At 45.6% G+C, this 27,008-nt stretch overlaps 1 protein-coding gene across 3 annotated transcripts; it reads left to right on the forward strand.

Moving 5' to 3' along the window:
• The first annotated feature begins 714 nt into the window (after nt 1-714).
• Nucleotides 715-26,633, forward strand: LOC142571020 (uncharacterized). Of its 3 annotated transcripts, none has more exons than XR_012825735.1 (3): nt 715-819; nt 18,013-18,459; nt 26,510-26,633. XR_012825735.1 is itself a non-coding variant. In XM_075679319.1 (2 exons), the coding sequence occupies exons 1-2, from the start codon at nt 808-810 to the stop codon at nt 18,391-18,393; spliced, it is 393 nt and encodes a 130-aa protein (XP_075535434.1). In that variant the 5' UTR covers nt 715-807; the 3' UTR covers nt 18,394-18,632. The 3 variants fall into 3 exon arrangements, 1 of the variants encoding a protein (XP_075535434.1); XR_012825736.1 differs by having other exon boundaries at nt 18,013-18,455; XM_075679319.1 differs by lacking the exon at nt 26,510-26,633 and having other exon boundaries at nt 18,013-18,632.
• The last annotated feature ends 375 nt before the right edge of the window (nt 26,634-27,008 follow it).

Below are 27,008 nucleotides of genomic sequence, written 5' to 3' on the forward strand. Positions count from 1 at the left end.
GACGGAAGCTTCGGACAATTGGCTGGCGTTACGCATCGGCCTCAAGGAGAACGCGCGGGTACTATTCGCTGCGCGACAAGCAATGACGCCTTGTCTTTCAAGTCGCACGTACAGCTCTGCTGCGCTCAATGCAAAAGAAAAAAAAGCACAAACGCCAACGCGTGCTAAACGAGCACGCGCACTCAAGCAGCTGAGCGCAGAATAGCGCGTCCGGACAAAGGTGTTAGCACGGAGGCTGAATGTTTTATTTATTTTGCGCTCTTGTCTTTTCTCTCTAGAGCTACAAGAAGGAAGCCGCAAATAATAGAAGAAGAAAAGGCAGAACAACGTATTGGCAAAGGGGGCAAGAGAAGAGGACAAGCTTCTCGCCCCCTTGTCGCTCTTGTAGTGTGGTAGAACTGACGGGCAAGGCTGGCGAGGTTTATTCACATGCACTGGGCCCTGGTTGAGCAAGGAAACAACTATGCGCCGGTGTCACCGCCAATGGAGAAGAAAAAAATAGCAAGTGGCTTACCGAGGTCAAGGGAGTGGCTCTTTTGTATTTTCCCTGCTGCGCCGGTTTACAAGGGGAAACAAACGTGCCTTGCGGCATTCGCTAATGAATCGCGACGCCGTGGAACTTGTGGGTTACCTCGCAGTGGCAAGTGAGAGGCATCTGCATGGAAGATCCACGGTTGCTCTCCTCCACGGTGGAAACTGGAATCACTTGAGTCATATAAGAATCGCGGCCGCTCTTGGTGCTTCCAAACAGAGCTTCCAAGAAACCGACCCGGCCACTGTGTCAGCAGGAGCAGCAGTGGTAGCAGGATGAACGCGCAGGTATGTTCGCAAGACCGAAATTGCTCGGTATGGCGCACCGCGGCAGGGCACGCAACCAACGCATACCAAGACTGGATGGTGCCACGGCCTCTTTCCTATCACTTTGTATTTACAGCGCCGTGCAAAAAGAATGAGGTGGAGGTCACTGTGCTGGTAAGCGTGCGCTGAAGTTCGCCGAAACTAACAAGCCACACATTGTCTAGGGGCGTGTACGTGAGCGTATATGTAGGACACCGTATGAACCATGTCCAGAGTAGTTTGGGGCAAAATAACTTTGAAATGCGATTACTTAAGTCCAAACTAACAGTGTTGGCTGCTCAGTGGTTGTGGTGTCCTGCCGCTTTACACAAGGCCCAGAGTACTCTTTCGACCCTGACGGTGAGATTTCGACCATAGGAAATTGCAAGAACACCCGTGCACATACATGTAAATAATGTTTCAAGAACCTCTGTTGGTCAAGTTATTCTGAATTATTCCACTTGACAGCGCCTCTAATAACCCTGGTATGTAGCTATGGGACTTATATAGCACACGATCGTTCATTAACGTGCTTTACAACTAGCTTACCACTAGTGTTTTGACAGAGAAAGGCCCTCTATAAGTGGTCTTTTGCAGACTACTGTTTTGTCTTTCGGCTCATAAATAAAGCAGACAGTGTCAGCAGGCGATTCCTAATAGTGACAGTGTTGTTTCATGAATGCAAGGGCAACCAACTGATAAGAAATGTATGCGTCACTTTTAGGCTTATAACCCAGTATGAGCGTCTTCTCGGCAGCACCTTTTCCTGGAGTTGACCCTCCTGAAAGCTGGGGCGCCAGACACTGCCATCAGAGGAAGATTCTCCTCAAAATGGCAGTGTATGCTTATGAATTGGCTGCCAGTAGTGGTTAGAATGCGCTTAACCTATAGGCCATGTGTACTGTATGGTGGTGACGGGTGGGCCGTGGCGAACGGAAATGCATCTATTGCTGCAAAACTGCTTAGAGTGCATGGTATACCACCCGAGTTACGGTTCGGTATTTACGGGAAGACGAGCAGCCAGTATATTTAGCCGGTGTGCAGTGTTATTTACGCACCGATTTTACGCACCGATATTTACGCACTGGATAGAGGTAGGCAATTTTGCGGGGACAGGAACTCACCAGACATGCGTCATGACACGCGCCGTGAGCAGCGGCGCATTCTCGAAACGTGGAGTTTCCCTACCTCTGCTTTCCAAAGGCGCTTCTATCATTTCTGTGTAATTGAGACCTTTCTTAATTGGAATAAGGTATAAATAAGCGGTGTTCGTGTGCATGTTCGTGTGCGTATATATATATATATATATATATATATATATATATATATATATATATATATATATATATATATATATGCGGTATTTTCATCCTCTCACTCTCGTTCATATCCTCTCCATCTCACCTGGAGTGGCAAGCCAAGACAGCTGCTGGAAAAACTTCGCCAGATATTTATAAACCTTTCTGCATCTCCCTTTCTTTTGCAGAACTATATGAATAAATTTCACTCCGAAATAATAAAGAAAATTGCAAAATCCCTAATTACGGTAAGATATCGCTTCGTGGAAAAAAGCTGTAAATGTTAGCCGGACTATGACAAAAAATTATTTCAATCTTGTAGCCATGAAGACCTCAAGCTTTTTGGTATAACTGCGCATTCGGAGGATATGATCAATACCCGATTCGCAACAAACCTCTTTCTGAGTTAACAACACACCGGTCGACCGAGGTACCATCGTGGCTCTTGCAACACGAGCACGTCAATGTGACACTTTTGCGGCATTACCAGCATATTTCGGCAGTCCATTCTGAATTAATAGGAGGCTTTAACTCGGGCTGAACTCCGACGTGGCCTATTCCAATACATGTAAAATGCAAAAACGTTTTTCTGAGATAACCCATGGACGGATTTTACTGACATTTCTTGAATTTGATAGTAAAAGTTAGATTCTAGTGACTATGGGAAGCGGAATTTCTATTTAAGGCCTGACTTTTGTTAAACTGTTTTTAAAACTCGCGAGTGCGAAAAAATAGACGCACAAATTTCATAAATTCATAGCTCTGCATCAAGAACAAATATAGCCGTTCTGTAAACGGCATCCATTAGAGCATTCAAAGCGGACAAACTCTGTATGTCAATTTAAATATTACCTAAATTTGTTACGTTGTTTACATGGGTTCTGCAAAAGTTGTATATCTAATTGGTTGGATTTTTTTCAGATTCATGTGTAACATATCAATTTTGTCCGCTTTAGGTGTACTATCATATGCAATTCACATAATTGTTATATCATTGTTCCTTGTTGAGTTAAAGAGTTCTAAACTTGGTAGTCTCGTTTTCTGAAAAATTTTATTTGCCAATTTTTACTAAAAATTGACTATATAAATCGAGAATTCGAAAACCAGCAGTCATTAGATTTTAAGTTTTTCTTTTAAATGCAACAAACCTAGTCAGTTTTGGTGTAGTGGTTGCCGAGAAAAACGAATTCTTATTTTACATGCATTTAGATAGGAGCGCTTGAGGTAAAGCAAATTCTTTTAGATGCATTTAGACAGGAGCGCCCAAGCTAAAGCTTCCTCTTAAGAGGAAGCTTTAGCTCAGGTGCTCCTATCTGTATGCATGTGGAAGGAGAATTCGTTTTTCTCGGCATCTACTGCAGCAAATTTGGCGAAGTTTGTTGCATTTAAAAGAAAAACTTAAAATCTAGGGACTCTTGGTTTCGAATTTTTTATCTAGGCCGTCAATATTTTACTACTTGGCAAATATCGAGATTTCTCGGAAAACGAAAATATCAAGTTTACAACTCCGTAACTCAGCAATGAAAAATGACATCACAACTCTGTGGATTGCATCTCATAGTACATCTAAAGCGGACAAAATTATATTTGTTACACTTGAATCTTAAAAAAATTTAGTAATGTGTAAATACAGCTTTTGCAGAGTCCCTGTACACAACGTAACAAATACACGTAATATATAAATTGACATATCGAATTTGTCCGCTTTGAATGATCTAATGGATGCGGTTTACAGAACAGTGACATCTTTTTTTGATGCAGAGATATAGATTTGTAAACTGCGTGCTTCTATTTTTTTCCAACTTCCGAATCTTTAAAAATGTCTTCAACAAAATTGTGGCCCAACTCGAAATTCCGCTTCCTATAGTCACTAGAATTTAATTTTCTCTCTCAAATGCATCAAATTTCATTAAAGTTGTTCCAGGGGTTTTCTCAGAAAAACGTTTTCGCGTTTTACATGCATTGAAATAAGCCACGTCGGAGTTGGGCCCGAGCTAAAGCTTCAAAATGCTTCGTTTAAGGAGTAGATTAATCATCGTCAGCTATATAATTCTTAAACCAAAGCAGCAGTGTCCAGCCGTCTGCACGTGCGCGGAATTCATAGACTTTGGCAGTAATTATAATAGCGCATAGCAGCCACAAAGCCACTGACTGCCTTGCCGGGTGTGCTTTATTTGCCAAACAGATGTTCCTATTTGTAAACTGAAACACAAATCACTGTTTGCTATCTACGAGTTTGCAAGGCTTATCTTCTTTACTACAGGACATCGAAGACAGAGTTAATAATGGCGGGAATAACACAGCGTTTCATTGTGTTGGCTTGCATACTCTTCTGTAATAAATCTTTTACCCAATTTGGACGCGCAACAAACAGACAAGCAAAACCAAGAAACAACTAAAATATCCTGCTTCAAATAAACAGCGGCTATCATTAGTAAATATTTGAGTTCATGCACATCGGAAGAAGTGCAACATAGTGATGCACAGGAATAGTTCAATTCAGGAGAAAATCAGTAATATCAAAAAGTTGCTAAATCACGTAACCATTTATTCCATCTATATTTTCGTTCTTGTTATTCTTGCTGGTATTGTACTTGTCCTTTCGAAATAGCTCATATTCTTGTTTATGTGCTTCCTCGTGCTTTCATGTTTATGTCGCTCTTGTGTCCATTCACGAGCTTGTTTTGCTTGCACTCGAAGAGAAAACTTATTTGCAATTGCCCACAGATATCTAATATTTTGTGAACATTTATATTGTATAAAGGTTTATATTGTGCGAGCATTGATATTTCGTCTAAGCCAACCTTAGAAAAAAATGTCCCTATTAGTTTTTTTTTTCTGGTTGGTGTTTCTGTTATTATCAGTATGGGCACAACTATATTGGCACGTGAGCAGTATACATGCGCTATATGAGTTATGAGCAGTATATGGGAACTATAAAGAGTGTATGAACTATGAGAACTATATGAGCAGTATAATGTGACGTGTACTTGTTTATCTTTATCGGGTGACCACGTTTCACCGTCTAACAAATGTTATCGCTCGGCGCTGGGTGCGCCTGCATGTACCGAATGTTTCACGAATGTCATCGATGGTTCTATCGACTGTCACCAAACCTTGCGTAATTTGACTGCATTTATGCGCGACGTGAATTGTGTAGTACTTTCTGGAAGACACGCGGGCACCAGCGATTACTCTGGAACCTTCGATGAGTCATGTATCAAAGGCGACGCGCTTCGCCCGCTGATCAGATTTTCGACGATCACCTACTGTGTTGGCCGCGATCGTTGTTCTTTTAGTGTAGCCTAAAAAAAGAAAATGAGAGAAAAGAGATGGAGCGCGATAAAGAGAGACGAGCACAAACAAGCCGCGTACACTATAGAGCGGTAGGGGGTGCCGTTCTTAAAGTCTATCGTGAAGGCCCGTCGACCATAGGAACCTTAGTAACGCGAGTAATGCCTTCAGCGAGGATGTCCTTTAGGAGCACTGATTTAAAGCATTTAGTTCTGGCATTTAAAGATTGCCCAACTGGTACGGCACTCTGCATATCACTTGTCTCTGGGCACTATATCGCGGGCAGACACAGGTAATGTGTGTCAGTGTCTCATCGCTGCTGCATGTGTCGCACGTGGGGCTGTTAGCCGTTCCAATAAGGAAAGGCATATGAGTTCGTAAATGCAACGCCTAGCCACAGACGCTACAGCACGGTCTTTTCCCGTCGCGGTAAGCCACGCGGTAGATGCATCCCATACCTGGAGAACGCGAACGCAAACGACACATGGTGGATGCGTTCGAGTCCCACAGGGGCAAAGTACATTCACGGGACATCAATCGCAGCCCAGCCGCAGTGTCTATTCGCGAAAGAGGAATCAAGACACGATGACCACTTTCATTGGCAGATCGGGCGGCTTCGTCGGTGTGGTGTGGTCATTCCCGCTGATGTTGCAATGTCCTGGAAGCCATTGAAAGATTATGTTGTGTCCTTTGTCATGGCTGCGATGATATATGTGTCGAATTTCTGAGCCCAGTTAGGCATTGGGTCCGTTGGGCTCTGGCTTTGTATGCACTGAAGCGCTGACTTGGAGTCATTAAAGACTGTCTATTGTTGCTGTGGCTAATGATTAATGAAATCAAGTGCAGCACAGAGTGCCGCAAGTTCTGCACCCGTCGATGTGGTCGCACATGAAGTTTTTAATCTTATTTCTTCAGATTTTGCTGGGATGATGACTGCAGAAGCAGAGCTGCAGAGTTTTACAGAATCATCTGTGCAGACATGTTGCCGGAACCTGTGCACTTTGTGAATGTGTTCCAAAGTTGCTTGCTTCAAAGCTTGCAACGGCGCTCCAGCTTTCTTTTTGATGTCTGGAATTTCCAATTGCACTTGCGACCGGTGCACACACCATAATGGCTCTGATGATCGTGTAGCAGGCGTGAATTGTGATGGCAAGTAGGAGTGATGTCTTACACTTTTGGCAAATGCTGAATCTGTCCTGTTTGCTGGCAAGCAAGCAAGATAGTGTGAGGTAATTCGACTCGGCTGTCGGGTATGTGCTCTCAAGATATCTGTAGCCAGGTAGACTGTCAAAGGAGCGTCTCTGACAATGGCCACTGTCGTAATCGATGACGTAGTTCTTGGGAGACCGAGACATGTTCTGGGTGCTTGGGCTTGCACACTCTGGAGTCTGCGGATATTTGTAGTGCAAGTATTTCCTAGTACAGGTAAGCTGGTACCGCAAGAAGCCCAAAAATATTGCTTTATATAAATGCTGCATTGATGGTACTGTTGCGCTCCAAGACTTCCCGCCGAGTAACGCGAGAAGGTCCACAATGGCAGCCAAACGCTTTGTCATGTACCAGAAGGCTCCAAGACAAGTCTCCATCAGTGATGTCGCCGAGATATCGGTGCGTTCGTCTGTGTGGTACAGTGTGGCCCTTTATCTGCAAAGCATGCAGCGCCATGGTTTTGCGAGTAAAAGCAACGATTGCATACTTCTCAGGTAAAAGCTCCAGGCCTTGCCTTCTTAGGTATGTCGACACGGCCATTGAAGCCTTCTGAAGTCGTGCGCGGACTTGTGCACGGGTCACTCCTGAAGCCCATATGCAAATGTCGTCTGCATATACGCAGAGCTGTAGGGCAGTCCCGCGTTTCTGCACGGCCGGACGTACAGTAATTGTTTAGACTTAGCCTCTGTCTCACGATGCCTCACTCGCTGCGTCCATTGGTTCACAGATGTGTAAGCCCACTGTAGCGACCACATTGCAACCTACCTGAAGATAAAAGGCCTAACCAAATCGGCCTAACCAAATTTTAAACAAACAATAGATTGGCCCGCCTTTATATCCCTTATGGGAGACGTATGCCTCGAAGGCTTTTCGTCCACGCTGGAAATTCAGATCGCCAAGACCATGCATGATGCGATGCGTTCATTTCGGACATTGGAGAAATACATGGATTTTGAGGCGGAAATATAGTTATTTAATAACACGAATTGCAACTAGTAACACACGCACTTTGTTAGCCTAACTATAACCGAGACTTCGATGTAACGGAGGCATTATCATTGGATCTTATTGATGTAAAGGCGATATGACAGGCCGGCGTGGTCTTTTTCTATATTTTTTTATTTATTGCGCGTGAACGGCTTAGGAGTTGGTAACCACGATGCGCTTGTTGCCTACTGGTAACATGTTTTTGCATCACATCCAGCCTGTCAGCATTAAAATTAGTTGCCAGCTCATGCTTGCCAAGCGATAACGTCAATTCGCGTAATTTACGGCCAGTAGGGGCCCGAGTTCCACAACATCTGAAGCAAGCTGACTCAAGCGTATGAAGCTAACAGGCAATGCAGCCAGAGAAAGCGTAGGAGAAATTAACATATTTTTTCTTTCTTTTATTTAAAGGCAGGAATAGTGAAGAAAATTGAAATGAAGGTGCCCGAAAAGACCATTTGTCACATACCGGAGCTGAACCCTAATCTTCCACAATGTGCTCGCGATGCTTTAAAATTAAGCTACCACGGTGGCTGTTCCCATGCCCCACATTCTTGGGTATTGCGCACAAGATTAACCCTGAGAGTATTAGCCTGCGCTACTCACTGGCATGGCGGTAGATAGAAATCATCCTTTTAGCTACAGATTCCACGTAGTACGTGAACGTAGGAGCAATAAACCGGCCAATAACCGTCGTACGCTACCTCATTGCATCAAGGCTGACGCTAGGCAATGAGCGACAAGCATAATTGGAAGGGCTTTACTTCTTGTTAGTTACAACTATATAAAATAAACATACAGCAAAACCAAGAAAAGCATCGGGAAATAATAGGGAAAGGGGAAATAGAATTGGGCAGAAAAACGACTTCTGGCAAATGGGAGCCGAAACCAGCCGCGATTGTGGCTAACAAGAAATCAAGTACCTCGGCTATCCCTTTTATTCTCGCTCGTCCCATAGCCGTGACCTCGACTTTGCCAGCCTTAATGCCGTGACGTAGAATATCAGTGTTTATTTGGCCAGTTGCCTGCTCCTAAGTTCACGCACTACGTGACGCCTGCAGTTTTTAAAAGGATGCTCACACATCCGCGACATGGTCCTTCGTACGAAATATAAGGCCAGTGTACACTGCGGCTATGTCGTAGTTGCGCTGACTGACACCCCCAAGGCTAACCTCTCAAACTTCCACGAGTACTAGAGAAACTTGCGAATTCGGCCGCTGGGAAAGCAGCATATGTTTTTGCGCAAAATGTGGGTTCGGCTTCTACTTGCTGCAAGCTGTCTTTTCGTCCACTTTCATTTCTATTTTCCTTATGGTATTTTTACATTTTAATATAAAAAAGCAGTTAATTTCTACTATGTCTTCCCTGGCTTCATTGGCTTGCTACGTTTCCTTGCATAACAAAAAATACATGGAGTCTCTCTGTTCCCCTTCTTACTCCAGATGGCTGATTCAAAGTAGACTTTTTCTAATAGCAGCCACAAAGCCCTTGCAGATGTACGGAAAAGCAGCTGTCATAGAATTTGGGGTGGAAGTTTGAAGTGTACCAGTGTAATATGCTGTCCCTATTAAAAAACTCCATAACGCCTGAAGGTGGTTTATGAAGCAGTCGTCGTAGATGGAAGGCCTTGTAAATGTACTGTATGAAATTGGTGTCTTGGGATGAGTAGAGTCTGGGAGGTTTTACAACTTCTGCTTAACACTGTGAAGAAATAAGCGGTACAGTGGTATCGCACAGATTAACTTCACTTTTCGATGTAGGAGACAGCCTATGCGCTGTTTTTATCTAATCTCTTGTGACCTTAAATCAGATCATTGCCACATGAAAATGCGAACGAACGTTGAGATGTTTGAAACCTGAGATAAACACAAGCATCTTGGGACAGCAGGAGCGACTATTACTTCTGCAAAAAATTAACCTGTGGTACATAGCTATCCGCCTGTAATTATGCAATGTTCTGGATAGTGTGTTTCGGTAAAGTTATCGTTTCATTAATGTCATTTGTCCGGTCTGGTAGACAAGAAACAGAAGTCTGCTGAGGAGGCGGCTATCTCAATGCATTATGACTGCAGTTTGCCTGTGTGTCCGTTGGAAGTTCGCTATACTGATTAGTATGTGGCGTGGAATTGCTCTGGCTAGAAATATACCTAATGTGACAAAGCCGGTGTCGTTTCGTTAGTTTACGCCCTTGCTTCGTGCATGCAGACCTTGACGCGAAGCCCTAGGGGGATGGCTTGAAAGTAAGAAACCTCATTCTAATTTGATGTACTTGGCTATGCACAGCAATGTATTTTTAAGGAACCTCAGGCCGCGTGAACGAAAACGCCCGACCATCACACAAGGAAGGCGACAGCGGTGAGTTGGTCAGCGCAGTTTCCCCTTCTTTCCTCCTCCCTTCCTTCACCTCCGTCCGCACAGCAAACAAACAAACAAAACAAACTGTCTCCCACAGCGACGCTTTCACTCACCCAGACACACACACTCGCACCTGAGAAACTCCCTCACAATTCCTGTACCAAACAAAAAGTGTGCGAAATGATAGAGGAAATGGCGACTGTTTCAAGAGCGGAGATGCAAAAAATGAAGGAAGAGATCATGGCTGATGTCAAGCACATGCTACAACAGGTCGTACAACAAGCCATGACTGACATGAAACAATTCACCAGTGCAACTTTTAGCTCAACTTTCAGCCATCAAAACAACTCACTTCCACATGACACTAACACCACTAGGGAACCAAGAAGGTCACACCCTTATACCCGTCCGGCTCGTACAACAACACCTGCCCTCACCAGCGAGGCGGTATCAACCAATCATGGCTAGCAAACCTAAGAGGCGCACCACCACCACCTTCCGAGTGTGGCAATGGAATTGTAGAGGGTACCGAAGAAAGAAGGGTTCCCTCACACAGTTCCTATCTACACGTCCTCACCCACCAGACGTTATAGCACTTCAAGAAGTACATTGCACTCCCACACTCACTGGATACAATGCATACACTGACAAGCATGACACCACCAAACAACCACTAGCTGCCGCCCTTGTGTCCAAACAAATCAGTGATCGATCACACGCTCGACAGCTCCCACATTCCGCATGTGCTCTTAGAAATTGTACCTAGGAATCAATATGAAACCAGCTTGTTTTTACTTAATATCTACAGTGCACCCAAATCGCGACTAGACGACCTCGGACAACTTTTTTCGGCCGCCAGTAAACAAACCCAAAAAATGATTATTCTGGGAGATTTCAATGCGGTCTACCCAGCCTGGGGGTACCCAACAGAAACTCCAAAAGGCCGCCGTCTAGCTCACGCCATGAACCTTCATCAATTCACTATGCTGACAGAACCTGACACACCAACCAGAACGGGCAACAGCGTAAGCAGTGATTGGGGTTGAGTAAATGCTCCTGGAACAACCTAATGGAGAATCTGGGCAGTTACCACAGCATTCTAGCCACAGAAGTCCAACTGGTGGCCATACGCACCCCAGAACGTTCAATTAAAATAACGAACTGAGACACTTTCCGGCGCAACAGAACGAAATCTGAACAACACGACCCGCCATCTCTACGCGAGTGGACACGACAGCTACAAGCAGATTTTAAAGCAGCCACTAAGCAACTTGCTGCAACAACGGAGACACCCGATCTGGACAGACATCTGCTCCATCTATGGGATGCTCGAAGAGGCCTGACCAACCGATTGAAGAGGCAGAGGCACAACCGTAGGCTGAAACAAAGATACGCCCGGATCACAGCAGAAGCTGAAGAGTACGCCACCAGCCCCACTAATAGCAATTGGCACAACCTCTGCGACCGCCTTAATGGCACACTAAGTAGTTCCAAAACGTGGGTTCTCCTCAGAGCACTACTCAACCCAACGCACACAAAAACGCACACATGGAACACAGTCCGCACCATCATCCACAAAGAACAAATGGATAATGACGCGCTCCTCCAAACATTGCAACAAAGATACATTGCTACAGGCCACCGACTGGAGTACAAAGACTATCCACACGAGGAAGAAACCCAGTTGGACGGCGATATTACATAGACAGAAGTGAGGGCAGCCCTACACGGCATAAGACGAAACACGGCGCCCGGAGCAGACGGCATTCACTATGCACTGCTACGCAACCTTGACGACCAGGCCATACGGCAATTCACTGCATACTACAACGACAATTGGAAAAACGGAACGCTTCCACGGGAATGGCGACACGCCAATATTACCTTAATTCCGAAACCCGGGAAACCGCTCTCCCTCCAAAATCTCAGACCCATTTCCCTGACTTCTTGTATTGGCAAACTCTTCCAGCGCGTAGTTCTAAATCGCCTCCAGCCTCACCTCGAAGCGAACCAAATCTTCTCCAATACCTTATTCGGCTATCGATCGGGTCTGTCTGCGCAGGACATATTCCTACAACTTAAGGAGGATGTTGTGGATAGTCCAAGTAAAGCTCAAACAAGAGCCATTCTGGCGTTGGACCTCAAAGGAGCCTTCGATAACGTCTCACATGACCTCATTCTAAACAACCTTGCATTCTCCCGATGCGGAAAGCGCATCTATGATTATGTCCGAGCCTTTTTATCTGACCGAACAGCCACCATCAGCCTAGGTGATATTCGGTCGGATATCATAAAGCTTTCCAGCGGAGTGACTCCCCAGGGTTCGGTTCTCTCACCCACCCTGTTCAACGTGGCGATGGCAAAGCTACCACCGCTCCTCAAAAAACTTCCGAACGTGTAGCACGCCCTGTACGCCGATGACATTACAATCTGGGTGACCACAGGGTCAGACGGCGCCATTCAAGACGCACTACACGAAGCCGTAAATATAGTTCAAGAGTTTGCAACAGCCGGAGGACTCACATGCGCAGCTGAGAAGTCGGAGCTCCTGCTTGTATTCAAAAAACGGAACAAGGCCGATATTCCACCGGCTATCGCATTGCATCTCAATGGTAACGTTATTCCAAGGGTAGACAGACTGCGTGTACTAGGTATTCACATACAACACAACGGGAAGGCCACACATACCCTACACGTGCTCCGCCAACAACTTACCCAAATAACGCACATGATAAAGTGCATTACAAACTGCCGACAAGGACTGAAAGAAAAAGACGTACTCCGAATTGTGCAAGCCCTCATAATTAGCCAATTAACCTACCACCTCCCCTATCATAATCTGACTCAGACTGAGATGCACCAGATGGACACCCTCCTCCGTACGGCACTAAAGGCAGCGCTGGGACTACCCCAACATGCGTCTACGCAGCTCCTACTACGACTGGGGGTGCACAACACCATCCGCGAACTAGTTGAAGGTCATCTTAACAGCCAATTGCAACGTCTGCAACGAACAACACAAGGGTGCCACATTCTATCCAGGCTAGGATACCAAATACCAAGAAAACCACAACAAGAAAACCGCACACTTCTTCCGCTTAGCATTCGCAACAAAATTCACGTGGCCCGAATTCCCCGGAATATGCACCCTTACCGTCATAAAGGTCGACGAAAGGCAAGAGCACGAGCCCTGGCTCGCCTATTTCGCGATGACACATCAAACACTCCAGTCCTATACACCGATGTGGCCCGCTACCCACAGAAACGTGCCCTATGTCTAGTCGTACTAGATAGTGCAGACATTCTGAGAGCTTCGGCCACGCTCAACACTATGGACAGTGGCACGGCGGAAGAGGCTGCTATTGCCGTAGCCATCGTACACGCTTCAACCATGCCGGCGCCGGATGGACCTATCACAGTGGTCACTGATTCTCAGACCGCCTGCAGGAGTTTGGCACAAGGGAGGGTGACACCCTACACACACCGCATCCTTACATCATTACACCCCACAGCTTTACACAGGGTGCGTATCGTCTGGACACCTGGACACGCCTCTCTCCATGGTAATGAACGCGCTAATGCGGTAGCCCGAGAGCTCGCTAACCGGGCGCCATTGGAAGAGCTGTCCAACCCAGACGACGCACCGACAGAACCACTGAACTACACTGAAACTCTACCATATTACAGAGATACCAGGAGACACTTCCCTCCACCACATAATTCCCTTAATCGAGAAGATGCCGTCGCGTGGCGACAGCTTCAAACTAATTCCTTTCCCTGCCTCTTTCATCTTCACCTCTTCCACCCCACGCAATATCCCTCATACTGTCCCTATCGTGTAGCAAAGCCCACAGTATATCATTGCACCTGGGAGTGCCCACACCCTCCGGGCTACTCCCCTATTCATTCACCTTCCTCCTGGGAGACTGCGCTGACCAGCTCAGACCCGCAAGAGCAGCGACGGCTGATCCGGCGGGCACGCGGAGTGGCGCGAGCCAATGGGGCCTTGAACTAAGGGCTCCACCCTGCGAAGTCGCCCAATCTCATAACAAATAAATTTTTTCTCTCTCTCTCTCCCTCTTTCATTTTGTGAATTTTTGCTATATATTATAGCTGAGCCTAATGGGCGAAAATTTAAGCAAATGCAGTAAGAAGCACATTTTATATTACGAAGTAGCAGTTATGGAATACAGGCCGTGCCACAAACACCTGCCCTGTTATAAGCGTCTAACGGAAATTATATTGTGACGCCTCCCCAGACAGGAACCTTAAGCATCAATTTTTACCGTCACATTTACAATAGACGTCAATTTATGGCCAGAATATTTTGCATCTTGTGTTTGTTTCTGATACGTTGTATGCGACTAAATAAACTTCTCTTTACCTCGCTCTGAAGTGATTTCTCAGCTTTCAAAGTGAGTAGCTATTTTTGGCTACCGTGAAGGTATGACGCTGGCCATCTTGCTGACACAAAGGAGGAGAGAGTCACCAGCCGCGTTCGCCGCCGAATGACGACGCAATGATGACGATGGTATGACAACGGCGGCATAAACACGACTGAGTGATAACAAAGAGATCACGATGGAATGACAAAGTAAAGACGTCGATGGAAAAATAAAGGTGGTGTTATGACGACGCATGATAACTGGATGACGTTTCTAAAATAATGACGATTGTACGACGACAGCATGACGATAATGTGATAACGACGACTGTATGACGATGACAGTCAGTTTTAGATAGCGTCTTCAACCAAATGTAAACGCATTAAGCGCGTAAAGAAATATCGTTATCCTCATTGCCCATGCTTCCAACGTTATTGAGTTTCTGCTGTTTAGGTGCGTCATGATAGCGTACGTTATTTCGCGAGTTTAGCGTTCGCAACGTTTACGCATGCTAAGAAGTACTATAGCGTTGTCGGGCATGGGGGGTGCTGAACCCATGGCTCCTGCTTCAGCGCGAATTATCGTGATGGCAACGCCCTCGCTCCCACGAATTGCCAGTAACTGTAGAAAGGAGCTTTCGCTTCCCTTAACCTCACCCGCAACGTTAGTTATAAGCGCATAGCGCCTCCAATTTTTTAGATCGTTTGGCGAATCCGGCGTTCGTAGGTTTAACGAGACGCGTCCGCATAAATACGACATGACAGTTGCTAAAGAATTTCCTTAGCTTGGATACGTTTGGCACGAGCCACCAGATGGCACTCTGTCTTCTAACCTATTCATTGCGTTTGCGATCCCGCACGTTAAACTGTACCGGACGACAACTTTACGTGGCAGCAGAGCGAAAGTTACGCACACGCGCTCGCACTTGCGGAGGTTCTGGTATTGCGTTACTACGCCAAGTAGTGGCGACATTTCCTGGCAGTTTTGGTTTCAGTTTTTATCAGTACGTTCAGCACATGAGTTTTTCTTTTTTCATTTAGATGTTTTCGTGTGAGCTCGCTAGTGTATCATTACTAACCGTGAAAAAGTACCAAGGTAAATCATATATGTATGCTGTTTTTCAAAAGCAAGCATGAATATTGATATAAATTATGAATGCCGCATTGAAGGAACAAATAGCTGAGCCCTTTTTCAAAACACATTACCTCGAGGTAGCTTCTTATTTTACGCTGAGCCACACACTATTGAACTACATGTCCAAACGCGCGAAATGCACTGCAGTAGTGCTATACGGCAAGCGATGCAGTAGTTATAGTCCGAAGCAGTGAAGCAAGCGCTTTTATCGACGCAAGCATTCATATTCTGAAAAACCTCGGACCAACCAGGAACTGCAAAATCGGAAATTCTACGTAAAGGAAAGAGCCCGTTTCATTAATGCCATGGCATGCGGCGTCCCTGTTTTTGGTTGTTCATGTTAGGAGATAAAATAACTTTCACGTGATATAGGATGGCTGGCTGGAAGCGCTTCACCGTCTGCGGGAAGTAACATCTTTCGTGCAGGCCAAGCACATTGTTTTCGCACAGTGGAAGGAAAACTGCCCCTCGTATAATAGACATCGACAGGTCTGTTGCAATGGTTCGAAATTCGCGAGGATGACTGTATCCAAGAAGTCCAAGCCTGTCGTCGCGAAGTGCTAGGAACTATTTCACCCGTAGACGTTGACACTTCCTGTGCTACACCGCTACACGTGAAGTTTTCCGAAAGTAACTATATCTGCAGCATTAGACAACCTATAATACCGACCCTTTATGTCATCGAATGACTGAAATGCACGTGTTTTTTACGCGCTCATTCTAATTGCACAGTTGTGTTTCCACACCTACCGGATCCGCCGTACACAAACAGGCTGCCGATGTCGAAGTAGCCATCGCCCTCGCGTCGGAACAGCGACACGGTTGTGCTGGTATTGTCAGCGTCACACGGCACAGCTCCCTTCTTAGTAATCGTATGCATCCAATAAACACTCCTCGACGCAGCACTGTATTCGTTTGCTTCTGATGAGTTCAGATCAGCTTACTCACACTCGCCCGCACTTGCTGCAACCTAGAGACGCCATCTGTGTTTACAGGACTAGGAAAACCAGACAGGGACACCAGAAAGCCAGAAAAGTAGCATGAAACAGAAATTCTTTTTCCAAGCATGCTTTTTATTTATTATGAAATAAATCTTGAACCAAAAAATAAAGATAATTGGTACGTTTTGTTTCACGCTACCTAGCTTCCAGTTGCTCGAAATCGTGGACCACATGCAGATACGCAGCAAAAATACGCGTGCTTTGGCTTCGTAGTTTTGGACCTTTGGCTGTGCTGGCCACAGAAAGTTCACGCCGGGTATAAAAGGATTGAAAGAACGCGCGCCATAACGTCCCGCAAAGATGCTCGCGCTTAACGTACATAAGGCGACAGACGCTATTCTAAAACTGTCTAATAGCGTGACGACGACGCTATGGCGAGAATCAAAGAACGGAGCTGGAACGACGAGGACAGAACGACCACAATGAGATCATGACGGCAGTATGACAAAGACCACATGACGACGACTGAGTGACGACGGCACGATGGCACGATGCACGACGATGGTGGGCATAATCACGTTTGAATGAGGGGATGATTACAATGGAATGACGAAAGACTGACGTTAACAGAAAGACGAAGGCGGTACCACGAAGATGGAGTGATGAATGTAGGATGCCGTTTCTGAAATGATGACGATCGTATGTAGACAGCGTGACGACGATGGCACGGCGATTACGGTATGACGATCACTGTAGACGACGACGGCGTGACGACGATATGGCGAAAATTGGATGGCAAACCTGAAATGACGAAGTTAGAACGTTCCACGCCGGCATCACGACGGTGCTGTGACAACGAACGCATTATGAAGACTGCATGAAGACGATGGCCCGACAACTACAGAATAATCACGAATGAATGACGACAGCATGATTACGATGGCAATGATGAACGAATGACATCGATGGAACGATGACGGCAGTATGACGACGACGCCATGAGAAAAATTGGATGGTGCTTGTGCAATTGACGACGATGGTGTGATGCCATGTCACAGCGACGGTAAGACGAAAACGCCATGATGATGCCTGAATGACGAAAATGGCGTGAATACGACGGCATGACGAAAGCCAGATGACGAAGCCGAACTGACGACGCTGAAACGACCGCGACGTATTCGCGCAGATAGATAGATAGATAGATAGATAGATAGATAGATAGATAGATAGATAGATAGATAGATAGATAGATAGATAGATAGATAGATAGATAGATAGATAGATAGATAGATAGATAGATAGATAGATAGATAGATAGATAGATAGATAGATAGATGTATTTAGAAACGCAAAAAACGAGGACAACAAAGACCAGACAGGAGTAGCGCTGGTCTGTCTTGACTTCCTTCTTGTGTCCTCGTTTTTTTGTGCCTTAAGTCAGGTATGAACTCTTACAAGCTCAACCAAATTTCAATTCTTGTATGCTAAAAATGCTAATCGCAAAAAAATATTTGGTGCAGGGAGTAGCTCTGACTATAACTGAGCGACTGATTGTCATCGCCTTCTTCGCAGAGATTCGTCGTGGTCGTCGCTCTCCTTAGCTTCGTGCTGGGCGTGTCCCAGGCAGCGCCTTTCCTGGGCTACAGTCTGGGCGGCCTCGGTCCCGGTGTGGCGGTAGGCCCCGCAGGCTCATCGGGCGCGCCCATAGCCGTCGCCTCTTCTCCCGTCTCCATCGTGTCCGAGGCAAAGTCTACGAACGTGGGGCCCGTGTACAGCGCGCCCTACGGCTACGTGCCACGCGTAGCGTACGCAGCGCCCCTACACGTGGTCGGATACCATACACCATACGTGGCAGCACCAGGATTAGTACATACAGTCGGCCTCGGAGTAGACCGCTACGGATACGGCGTACACACTGTAGGGGTGGGCTATGGTACCGGCTACCACATCTAGGCCTCCTGAATCACCTGACTGGTTGGACAAAGGCTAAACTCCACACCAAACTCCACGCAAACGTAGGTACGTTACCTAGAATCAAGAGCACGGAGCTATTTGCATGATGTGTGAACATAATCAGGAAAAGTGACCCTCGGTATCACTGGTATATTGAGATTGCATATCAGCGAAGAAAGCAGAAGTGGTGAATGTCGTAAGAACAATAAATAAAAGTGGCTCCTGCACTCTACACTTGAGGAGAGTGTCATGAACACGTTCCAAAATATCAGATCCACATAGTAAAGGCAGCGAGTTCGGAAACTTGAACGTCCTAGCAAAATGCAACATAAAGAAAAAGCCAACTCACTGAAACTTTCAATATTTCAAACTGTCATACATTGTCATACATTAGAAGCTGAAAAGAACAGCAAGTTGGCGTCACATCTCAACTGCAGGTCCATTAGTTGGGCTGGACTCAAGCAGATGCACTTTTTGCGGTGGGAATTCCTGTGGGCCTAAAATCAGAGGGCGTAAAAGATATTCCGTGAACACTGATACGAAACTTTGCATGTATACGATTTGTTCGTTTATTAGCGTAGAACCATTTCCTACCATCTTCTACGTCATTCGCAGGTTGAATGTATCGTGGTAGTTCACACGTTTCTTTGAATTATGTGTGTGTCAGTGATGGCTGATTAGGCGAGAATGACCATGAGCCCGACAATGTAATGTGCAGACTATCGAGTCAGTACGTATGTGTTCGTGATTGTATAACAGCGCAAGAACATGCGCACACATACCACATAGCATTCATATCCAACCGCGAGGCACCTCGCAATAACCTGAATACGCTGTACATTTAGTATTCTAAAATGATGTTTCACTGTACTTTAACTTTGCTTGTAGCCTTTGTATGTACATTCATTATTTTTGTCTTTAGTGTAATTTTTTTATGCTTTGTATGAAGCGTTATCCCCTCACTCAATGACCTTCATTGCTCATTAAGGTATTGTGAACCAACTAATAGCTAAAGAAATACGCAAAACGAATGCGCACAAAGCAATACAAGACACTTCTCTGTATAGTTCCTATTCTTCTTTGTTTCCTAAGTTGATCACTATTATGGCCTGAGTGCTACTGACGACCACGCCAGCGCACCAGACATTAACCGCGTTGCGATCCATCAAACTTATCGGGTATGTTCCTTCGTGGTTGTCAGTAGCAAGGGAATCCATTAATAACGTGTTTCTTTAAGAAAGAAGTTAATAAAACAGGCTGGTAGCACTCGGCACATTGCGAGATGAACGAACGCCAACTAGCCCAATTTCTGACCACACTCGTTTCCTAGCGCTATTTTGCGAACAAGACGACGATACCACGAAGAAATTGACGCGACGGTTGACTCGTCCAGAGTGCAATGGATTATATCTTCAGCCTTCAGCTTTTCTTTTCGGCCTGTTGCTTTTGTGTTCCGCTGCGTAAAGCTTATCATAACCAGCGATGAAGAATCGGGGAGGAGGGCAGGACAAAACACGAAAGAAGGGTAAGAATCCCGTTGCAAAATATATACATCCACTTTACATGGCCTCCGATCACAGCGCGTCAATGGTCCCTCTATCAATGCATGGCATGCGGAAGTTAATACGCCACAAGTGTGCTATGGCCGAGCTACGAAGACTCCAGACTCCCCTTGTTTGATTTCGCCTTGTCAGCATATGGCGACAGCTGGAGCTGTCCGCCATGACAGGATGCGAGCAGCCTCTGAGGGTCGCGGAAAACAAAAATCGAAATGACTGTTCAGTGCCTACCTTTGCTCTTCGGCTATTTCAGAAAGATATTTGTTTGTTTGTTTTTCGAAACCTTGCTCTGACCCTTGCTGCAAAAAGAAAAAGCTTGATTTGGCAGGCTTTAGGTCGTATTCGTCTAAATATTTTAAGGCAGTTTGTCGTGTGCGTATCATGGCCTCGTACGCTTATGTCGCCTTCCGTTTCTCTACAACGGGTGCGCTTTAAAACCACGGCGCTGCAATTTTGCTTCAGAGACTTTCCTTTCCTTCCTTCTCCTCCCTTAAACTAGCTCTCTTAACTACTACACGCACAGACAAAGCAACAGCGCGCGCTTTATATATATATATATATATATATATATATATATATATATATATAAAATTATCAGTCATAGCTCTCGTAGTATAGCCCTCTGGGCCGTTTCTGTTTTTTTTTTCGAAAGTAGTCCTATTAGGGTTATTATAATTACACGGAGGTATTTCGCCTTCGTCAGCAGCAGTCCTTGAGATGGTTACTCTGGCGGCTAGCTTCTCACGCTATGCGTGCCGCCCTCGCCCCTGTTTAAACTTTTCCTAGACGCTAGAGTTATACTATGTACGCGCAACCTTGAGCGATCGGAAAACACGTTTTCTGCTCTTGGCCGACGGAGATGGGAGGCTTTGTTTCCGGCCGCAAAGCCCTCCACGTCTCAGTAAGGTGCCTGGTGGTGGTCTCGTGCGGACGGTGCCCTCTCGGTGAGCGCATATTTCCCCTCATCTTTTAAAAGGTTCAATACTTACAAGCATTTGTCTCGCAAACCATACTTATTTCACAGGAATTTTCCACCTCTCAATAATTTCTCTCGTCGTATTAGAGTGCTGATTGCCGTGTTATCGTTTGTTAACGAAGCTTTCCCTCAAGTCTAAATATTTTAAGGCAGTTTGTCGTGTACGTATCATGGCCTCGTACGCTTATATCGCCTTCCGTTTCTCTACCACGGGTTGCACGGCGCTGCAATTTTGCTTCAGAGACTTTCCTTTCTTCTCCTCCCTTAATCTAGCTCTCTTAACTACTACACGCAGAGACAAAGCAACAGCGCGCGCATTCGATCACGCGCTCGCCGAGCACGTGATCAAGCTTTTCGTAGTCTCTAAAGCCGCTCGAGTTCGCTCTTCTCCACGGGCGGCCATTTTTCCAAGAAAGTATGCCTTCCAACAGCGGACATTATCAGTCCCTTTCCACGTAAGTATGAGGCTCGGAGCAGGAGGTATGGCGCTTCAAAGTAACCTGGGGCCTGACGAACCAACCGACTCAGCTATCTTTCCGGGCAACATCGAAGGGTCACGAGTTCAAATCACCTGTTCTCTTCATTTTCTTTTCCTTTTTTTCTTTTTTAATGTCTTTTCTTTTATTTTATCACTGTACGGGAACCCTCCTAAAAAAATTATATATATCCTCAATTATGTATGGCCACACATGTGCAGGTCATAAATACCAGGTTCTCTAGCCGAGTGCCATCCGTGCGGTATAACCGAGCTCAGATTGGTCCACCTTCACTGATCAAATAAGGCACCACTGTAGGTTAAATGAGGCGTACAACTCATGCGGGACCCGCCATGGTTGCTCAGTGGCTATGGTGTTAGACTGCTGAGCACGAGGTCGCGGGATCGGTTCCCGGCTACGGCGGCCGCATTTCGATGGGGGTGAAATGCGAAAACACCCGTGTACTTAGAATTAGGTGCACGTTAAAGAACCCCAGGTGGTCGAAATTTCCGGAGTCCTCCACTAGGGCGTGCCTCATAATCAGAAAGTGGTTTTGTCACGTAAAACCCCATAATTTAATTTTTTAATTTAACTCCTGCGGGGACGGTAGAGTATTCGCCTCCCGTGCAAGAGGACCGTGGTTCAAATCCAGGTGCCGCGCAATTCTCCACCGGAAAATACAAAAAAAACCGTGTGTTGAGAAAATTGCACAAACAGGCCTGGAATGCGGCCTGATCCCGGTGACCAGAACCGGTAACGCACTCTCTCACCACAGCAGGATTGGCCACCCTGGTGCAGTACTTGGCCACAACCTCCTATATGAATACAACAATCAAACCCCGGCCCTCAGTCCCCATCAGCCGCGAAGCAACTGACCACGGCGGTGGTCAGATCTGTGACGCAGCAGAGGGTGCTAAGAATACCTGGCTCCGGACAGGCCGCCATTGGAATCTGAACCTGCCAACGTTTAACGTTAGAACGTTATCTAGTGAGGCGAGTCTAGCAGTGTTATTGGAGGAATTAGAGGGTAGTAAATGGGATATAATAGGGCTCAGTGAGGTTAGGAGGACAAAATATGCATATACAGTGCTAAAAAGCGAGCACGTACTGTGCTACCGGGGCTTAGCGGAGAGACGAGAACTAGGAGTCGGATTCCTGATTAATAAGGAAATAGCTGGTAACATACAGGAATTCTATAGCATTAACGAGAAGGTGGCAGGTCTTGTTGTGAACCTAATAAGAGGTACAAATTGAAGGTGGTACAAGTCTATGCCCCTACATACAGTCATGATGGCCAGGAAGTCGAAAGCTTCTATGAAGACGTGGAATCGGCGATGGGTAAAGTCAAAACAAAATACACTATACTGATGGGCGACTTCAATGCCAGGATAGGCAAGAAGCAGGCTGGAGACAAGTCAGTGGGGGAATATGGCATAGGCTCTAGGAATAGCAGAGGAGAGTTATTAGCAGAGTTTGCAGAACAGAATAATATGCGGATAATGAATACCTTTTTCCGCAAGCGGGTTAGCCAAAACTGGACGTGGAGGAGCCCGAATGGTGAGACTAAAAATTAAATCGACTTCATACTCTGCGCGAACCCTGGTATCATACAAGATGTAGACGTGCTCGGCAAGGTACGCTGCAGTGACCATAGGATGGTAAGAACTCGAATTAGCCTTGACTTGAGGAGGGAACGGAAGAAACTGGTACACAAGAAGCCAATCAATGAGTTAGCGGTAAGAGGGAAACTAGAGGAATTCCGGATCAAGCTACAGAACAGGTATTCGGCTTTAACTCAGGAAGAGGACATTAGTGTTGAAGCAATGAACGACAATCTTATGGGCATCATTAAGGAGTGCGCAATAGAAGTCGGTGGTAACGCCGTTAGACAGGAAACCAGTAAGCTATCGCAGGAGACGAAAGATCTGATCAAGAAACGCCAATGTATGAAAGCCTCTAACCCTACAGCTAGAATAGAACTGGCAGAACTTTCTAAGTTAATCAACAAGCGTAAGACAGCGGACATAAGGAACTATAATACGGATTAAATTGAACAGGCTCTCAGGGACGGAGGAAGCCTAAAAGCAGTGAAGAAACTAGGAATAGGCAAGAATCAGATGTGTGCGTTAAGAGACAAAGCCGGCAATATCGTTACTAATATGGATGAGATAGTTCAAGTGGCTGAGGAGTTCTATAGAGATTTATACAGTACCAGTGGCACCCACGACGATAGTGGAAGAGAGAATAGCCTAGAGGAATTCGAAATCCCACAGGTAACGCCAGAAGAAGTAAAGAAAGCCTTAGGAGCTATGCAAAGGGGGAAGGCAGCCGGGTAGGATCAGGTAACAGCAGATTTGTTGAAGGATGGTGGTCAGATTGTTCTAGAGAAACTGGCCACCCTGTATACGCAATGCCTCATGACTTCGAGCGTACCAGAATCTTGGATGAACGCTAACATAATCCTAATCCATAAGAAAAGGGACGCCAAAGACTTGAAAAATTATAGACCGATCAGCTTACTGTCCGTTGCCTACAAAGTATTTACTAAGGTAATCGCAAATAGAATCAGGAACACCTTAGACTTCTGTCAACCAACGGACCAGGTAGGATTCCGTAAAGGCTACTCAACAATAGACCATATTCACACTATCAATCAAGTGATAGAGAAATGTGCAGAATACAACCAACCCTTATATATAGCTTTCATTGATTACGAGAAAGCGTTTGATTCAGTCGAAACCTCAGCAGTCATGGAGGCATTACGGAATCAGGGTGTAGATGAGCCATATGTAAAAATACTGGAAGATATCTATAGCGGCTCCACAGCCACCGTAGTCCTCCAAAAAGAAAGCAACAAAATTCCAATAAAGAAAGGCGTAAGACAGGGAGATACGATCTCTCCAATGCTATTCACAGCATGTTTGCAGGAGGTATTCAGAGACCTGGAGTGGAAAGAATTGGGGATAAAAGTTGATGGACAATACCTTAGCAACTTGCGATTCGCTGATGATATTGCCTTGCTTAGTAACTCAGGAGACCAATTGCAATGCATGCTCACTGACCTGGAGAGGCAAAGCAGAAGGGTTGGTCTAAAAATTAATCTGCAGAAAACTAAAGTAATGTTTAACAGCCTCGGAAGAGAACAGCAGTTTACGATAGGTAGCGAGGCACTGGAAGTGGTAAGGGGATACATCTACTTAGGGCAGGTAGTGACCACGGATCCGGATCATGAGACTGAAATAACCAGAAGAATAAGAATGGGCTGGGGTGCGTTTGGCAGGCATTCTCAAATCATGAACAGCAGGTTGCCACTATCCCTCAAAAGAAAAGTGTATAACAGCTGTGTGTTACCAGTGCTCACATATGGGGCAGAAACCTAGAGGCTTACGAGAAGGGTTCTGCTGAAATTGAAAACGACGCAACGAGCTATGGAAAGAAGAATGATGGGTGTAACGTTAAGGGATAAGAAAAGAGCAGATTGCGTGAGGGAACAAACGCGGGTAAATGACATCTTAGTCGAAATCAAGAAAAAGAAATGGGCATGGGCCGGACATGTAATGAGGAGGGAAGATAACCGATGGTCATTAAGGGTTACGGACTGGATTCCAAGGGAAGGGAAGCGTAGCAGGGGGCGGCAGAAATTTAGGTGGGCGGATGACATTAAGACGTTTGCAGGGACGACATGGCCACAATTAGTACATGACCGGGGTAGTTGGAGATGTATGGGAGAGGCCTTTGCCCTGCAGTGGGCGTAACTAGGCTGATGATGATGATGCTGATGATGATGGTGAGGATTATATATATAGTCTTCAATTACTGAATTCGCGTACACAAAACGGCTTTTGTGCCTGACGAAAATGCTGGCTTAAGGCCGTAGATTTTTTTCCTGGTCAGATGAAACTGCCAACCAAATACAGCACGTTTAACACCCCGGAAATCGCCGAATTCCTCTGTTGTGTCTTTTCCTCTCGCTAATGGCAGCGATAAAATCGAGACTGAGCGTTTCCGCTGCAAACACTATTAATATTATTATCTCTAGTGGCCGTCGTACGCTCCTGGAAATGTCTGCCGCACAAATAAATCACGCCCTCTGTCGATGTGCGTGCCTGTACCTTGATAGACGGGGCTAAATCTTCAGTCTCGAGCCCACAAACAAGATAAGCGTGGCACACAAAAGCACGAGGTTCGCAGTTCGTCATGGCAGCGAATACACCAGCCGTTTTGCCACCATAGTCACCATTGTTAACAAAGGCGATTCCTGCCTTATCTCTTCTCCTCTGACCGACCACAGATGCAGCAAGGCAGACTTATATGGAGATAAGACGATATGGATGTGCACGTTTCGCGCTGCAAGAGGACCCTCGATGATTTCCATGTACATGCGCATGTGCACCATGGACACGCAGTAAGCACACGCGTTCAGAATAGAGCGCAAGAAAAAACTAAATTAGGATGCTCACGAAGGCGCTCTATTTGTGAATCTACTCTTTCTGCCACCTTTCTAGTTAAATTCATCAAACAGGCTTTGTACCAACTAGCCGAAGAACAGGCGCATGTTAAGAGCAACCGACAGAGCGGCATCGATTACTTTACCCGCTCCCCCTGTCGAGAAAGAAACAGAAGAAAAGGGAAAGGCAGGGAGGTTAACCAGATGAGAAGATCCGGTTTGCGAGGATGCAAACAAACCACCTTATTTATTTAATGGATCCGACATTATCATAAACAAATTTTATATCGCCAAAGGAAGAACAACAGCAGTATTTTGCGATGATTTATCGTTACCGTTAAAAACCAGTGTCCTGAAAAGGGAGAGGTTTGGCTCGATTTCAGCCACAAATAGTGAAGATCGATCTTTCAGTTGAAGCGCTTCGACGTTACGGCTTCATATTAGGTGCATTTTGCATTGCAATGTGGGCGCCGCTGCAGCAAGCATTCTCCGATTTACAGAGAAAAAAAAAGCTCTAGCTATTTCAATTACACCTGAGCCAGAACTTTGTAGGTGAAACCTTCAAGCGTATTTGGCCCATATTTGCATAGTGCTGCTGTTTGCCTCTGAATGCATTTTGGGGGGGCTCTATCTATTCTGTTTTCTCTTTTTGTTTCAGACTACAGTGATTCACACTTTCAAATTCGGGTACGCGCAAAGTGCAAGCGCTCGACGCAGCCTCCCATTTCGAGAATAAAACTTCTTTAACGCATCGACTTAATAATAAACATGTGTTCCATTCGTTTCCATTTACTTGAGCATGTCGGCTTTGGCTGCCTCAAATACTGCAGTTTAATTCCCTTGAACTGCAAGCCATGCCACACGCTGTTCAACTGAATTAAACAATGATTGCGGTGGAAACTAACAGACTGCGCTTACCTAAATGCGTTTAGAGCGAGCGCAAAACGAATCTTGAGTTCCAAAGTAGATCTGCCGCACTTGAGATAAAATTCAAAAATGGAACTTTAATACTGTCAGAAGTATATTAGTCATGTACTACACGTTGACATACAACAAAGATCGTGTATCATCCCAATGAAATTGTCATGTTTGATTTCTCACAGCGCTGTTTGGAAACGCCACGACTCTTTGTTTTACCTCATGGTGCAAGTGATAAA

Source organism: Dermacentor variabilis, chromosome 2 (assembly GCF_050947875.1).
Source record: "Dermacentor variabilis isolate Ectoservices chromosome 2, ASM5094787v1, whole genome shotgun sequence".
Lineage (NCBI taxonomy): Eukaryota > Metazoa > Arthropoda > Arachnida > Ixodida > Ixodidae > Dermacentor > Dermacentor variabilis.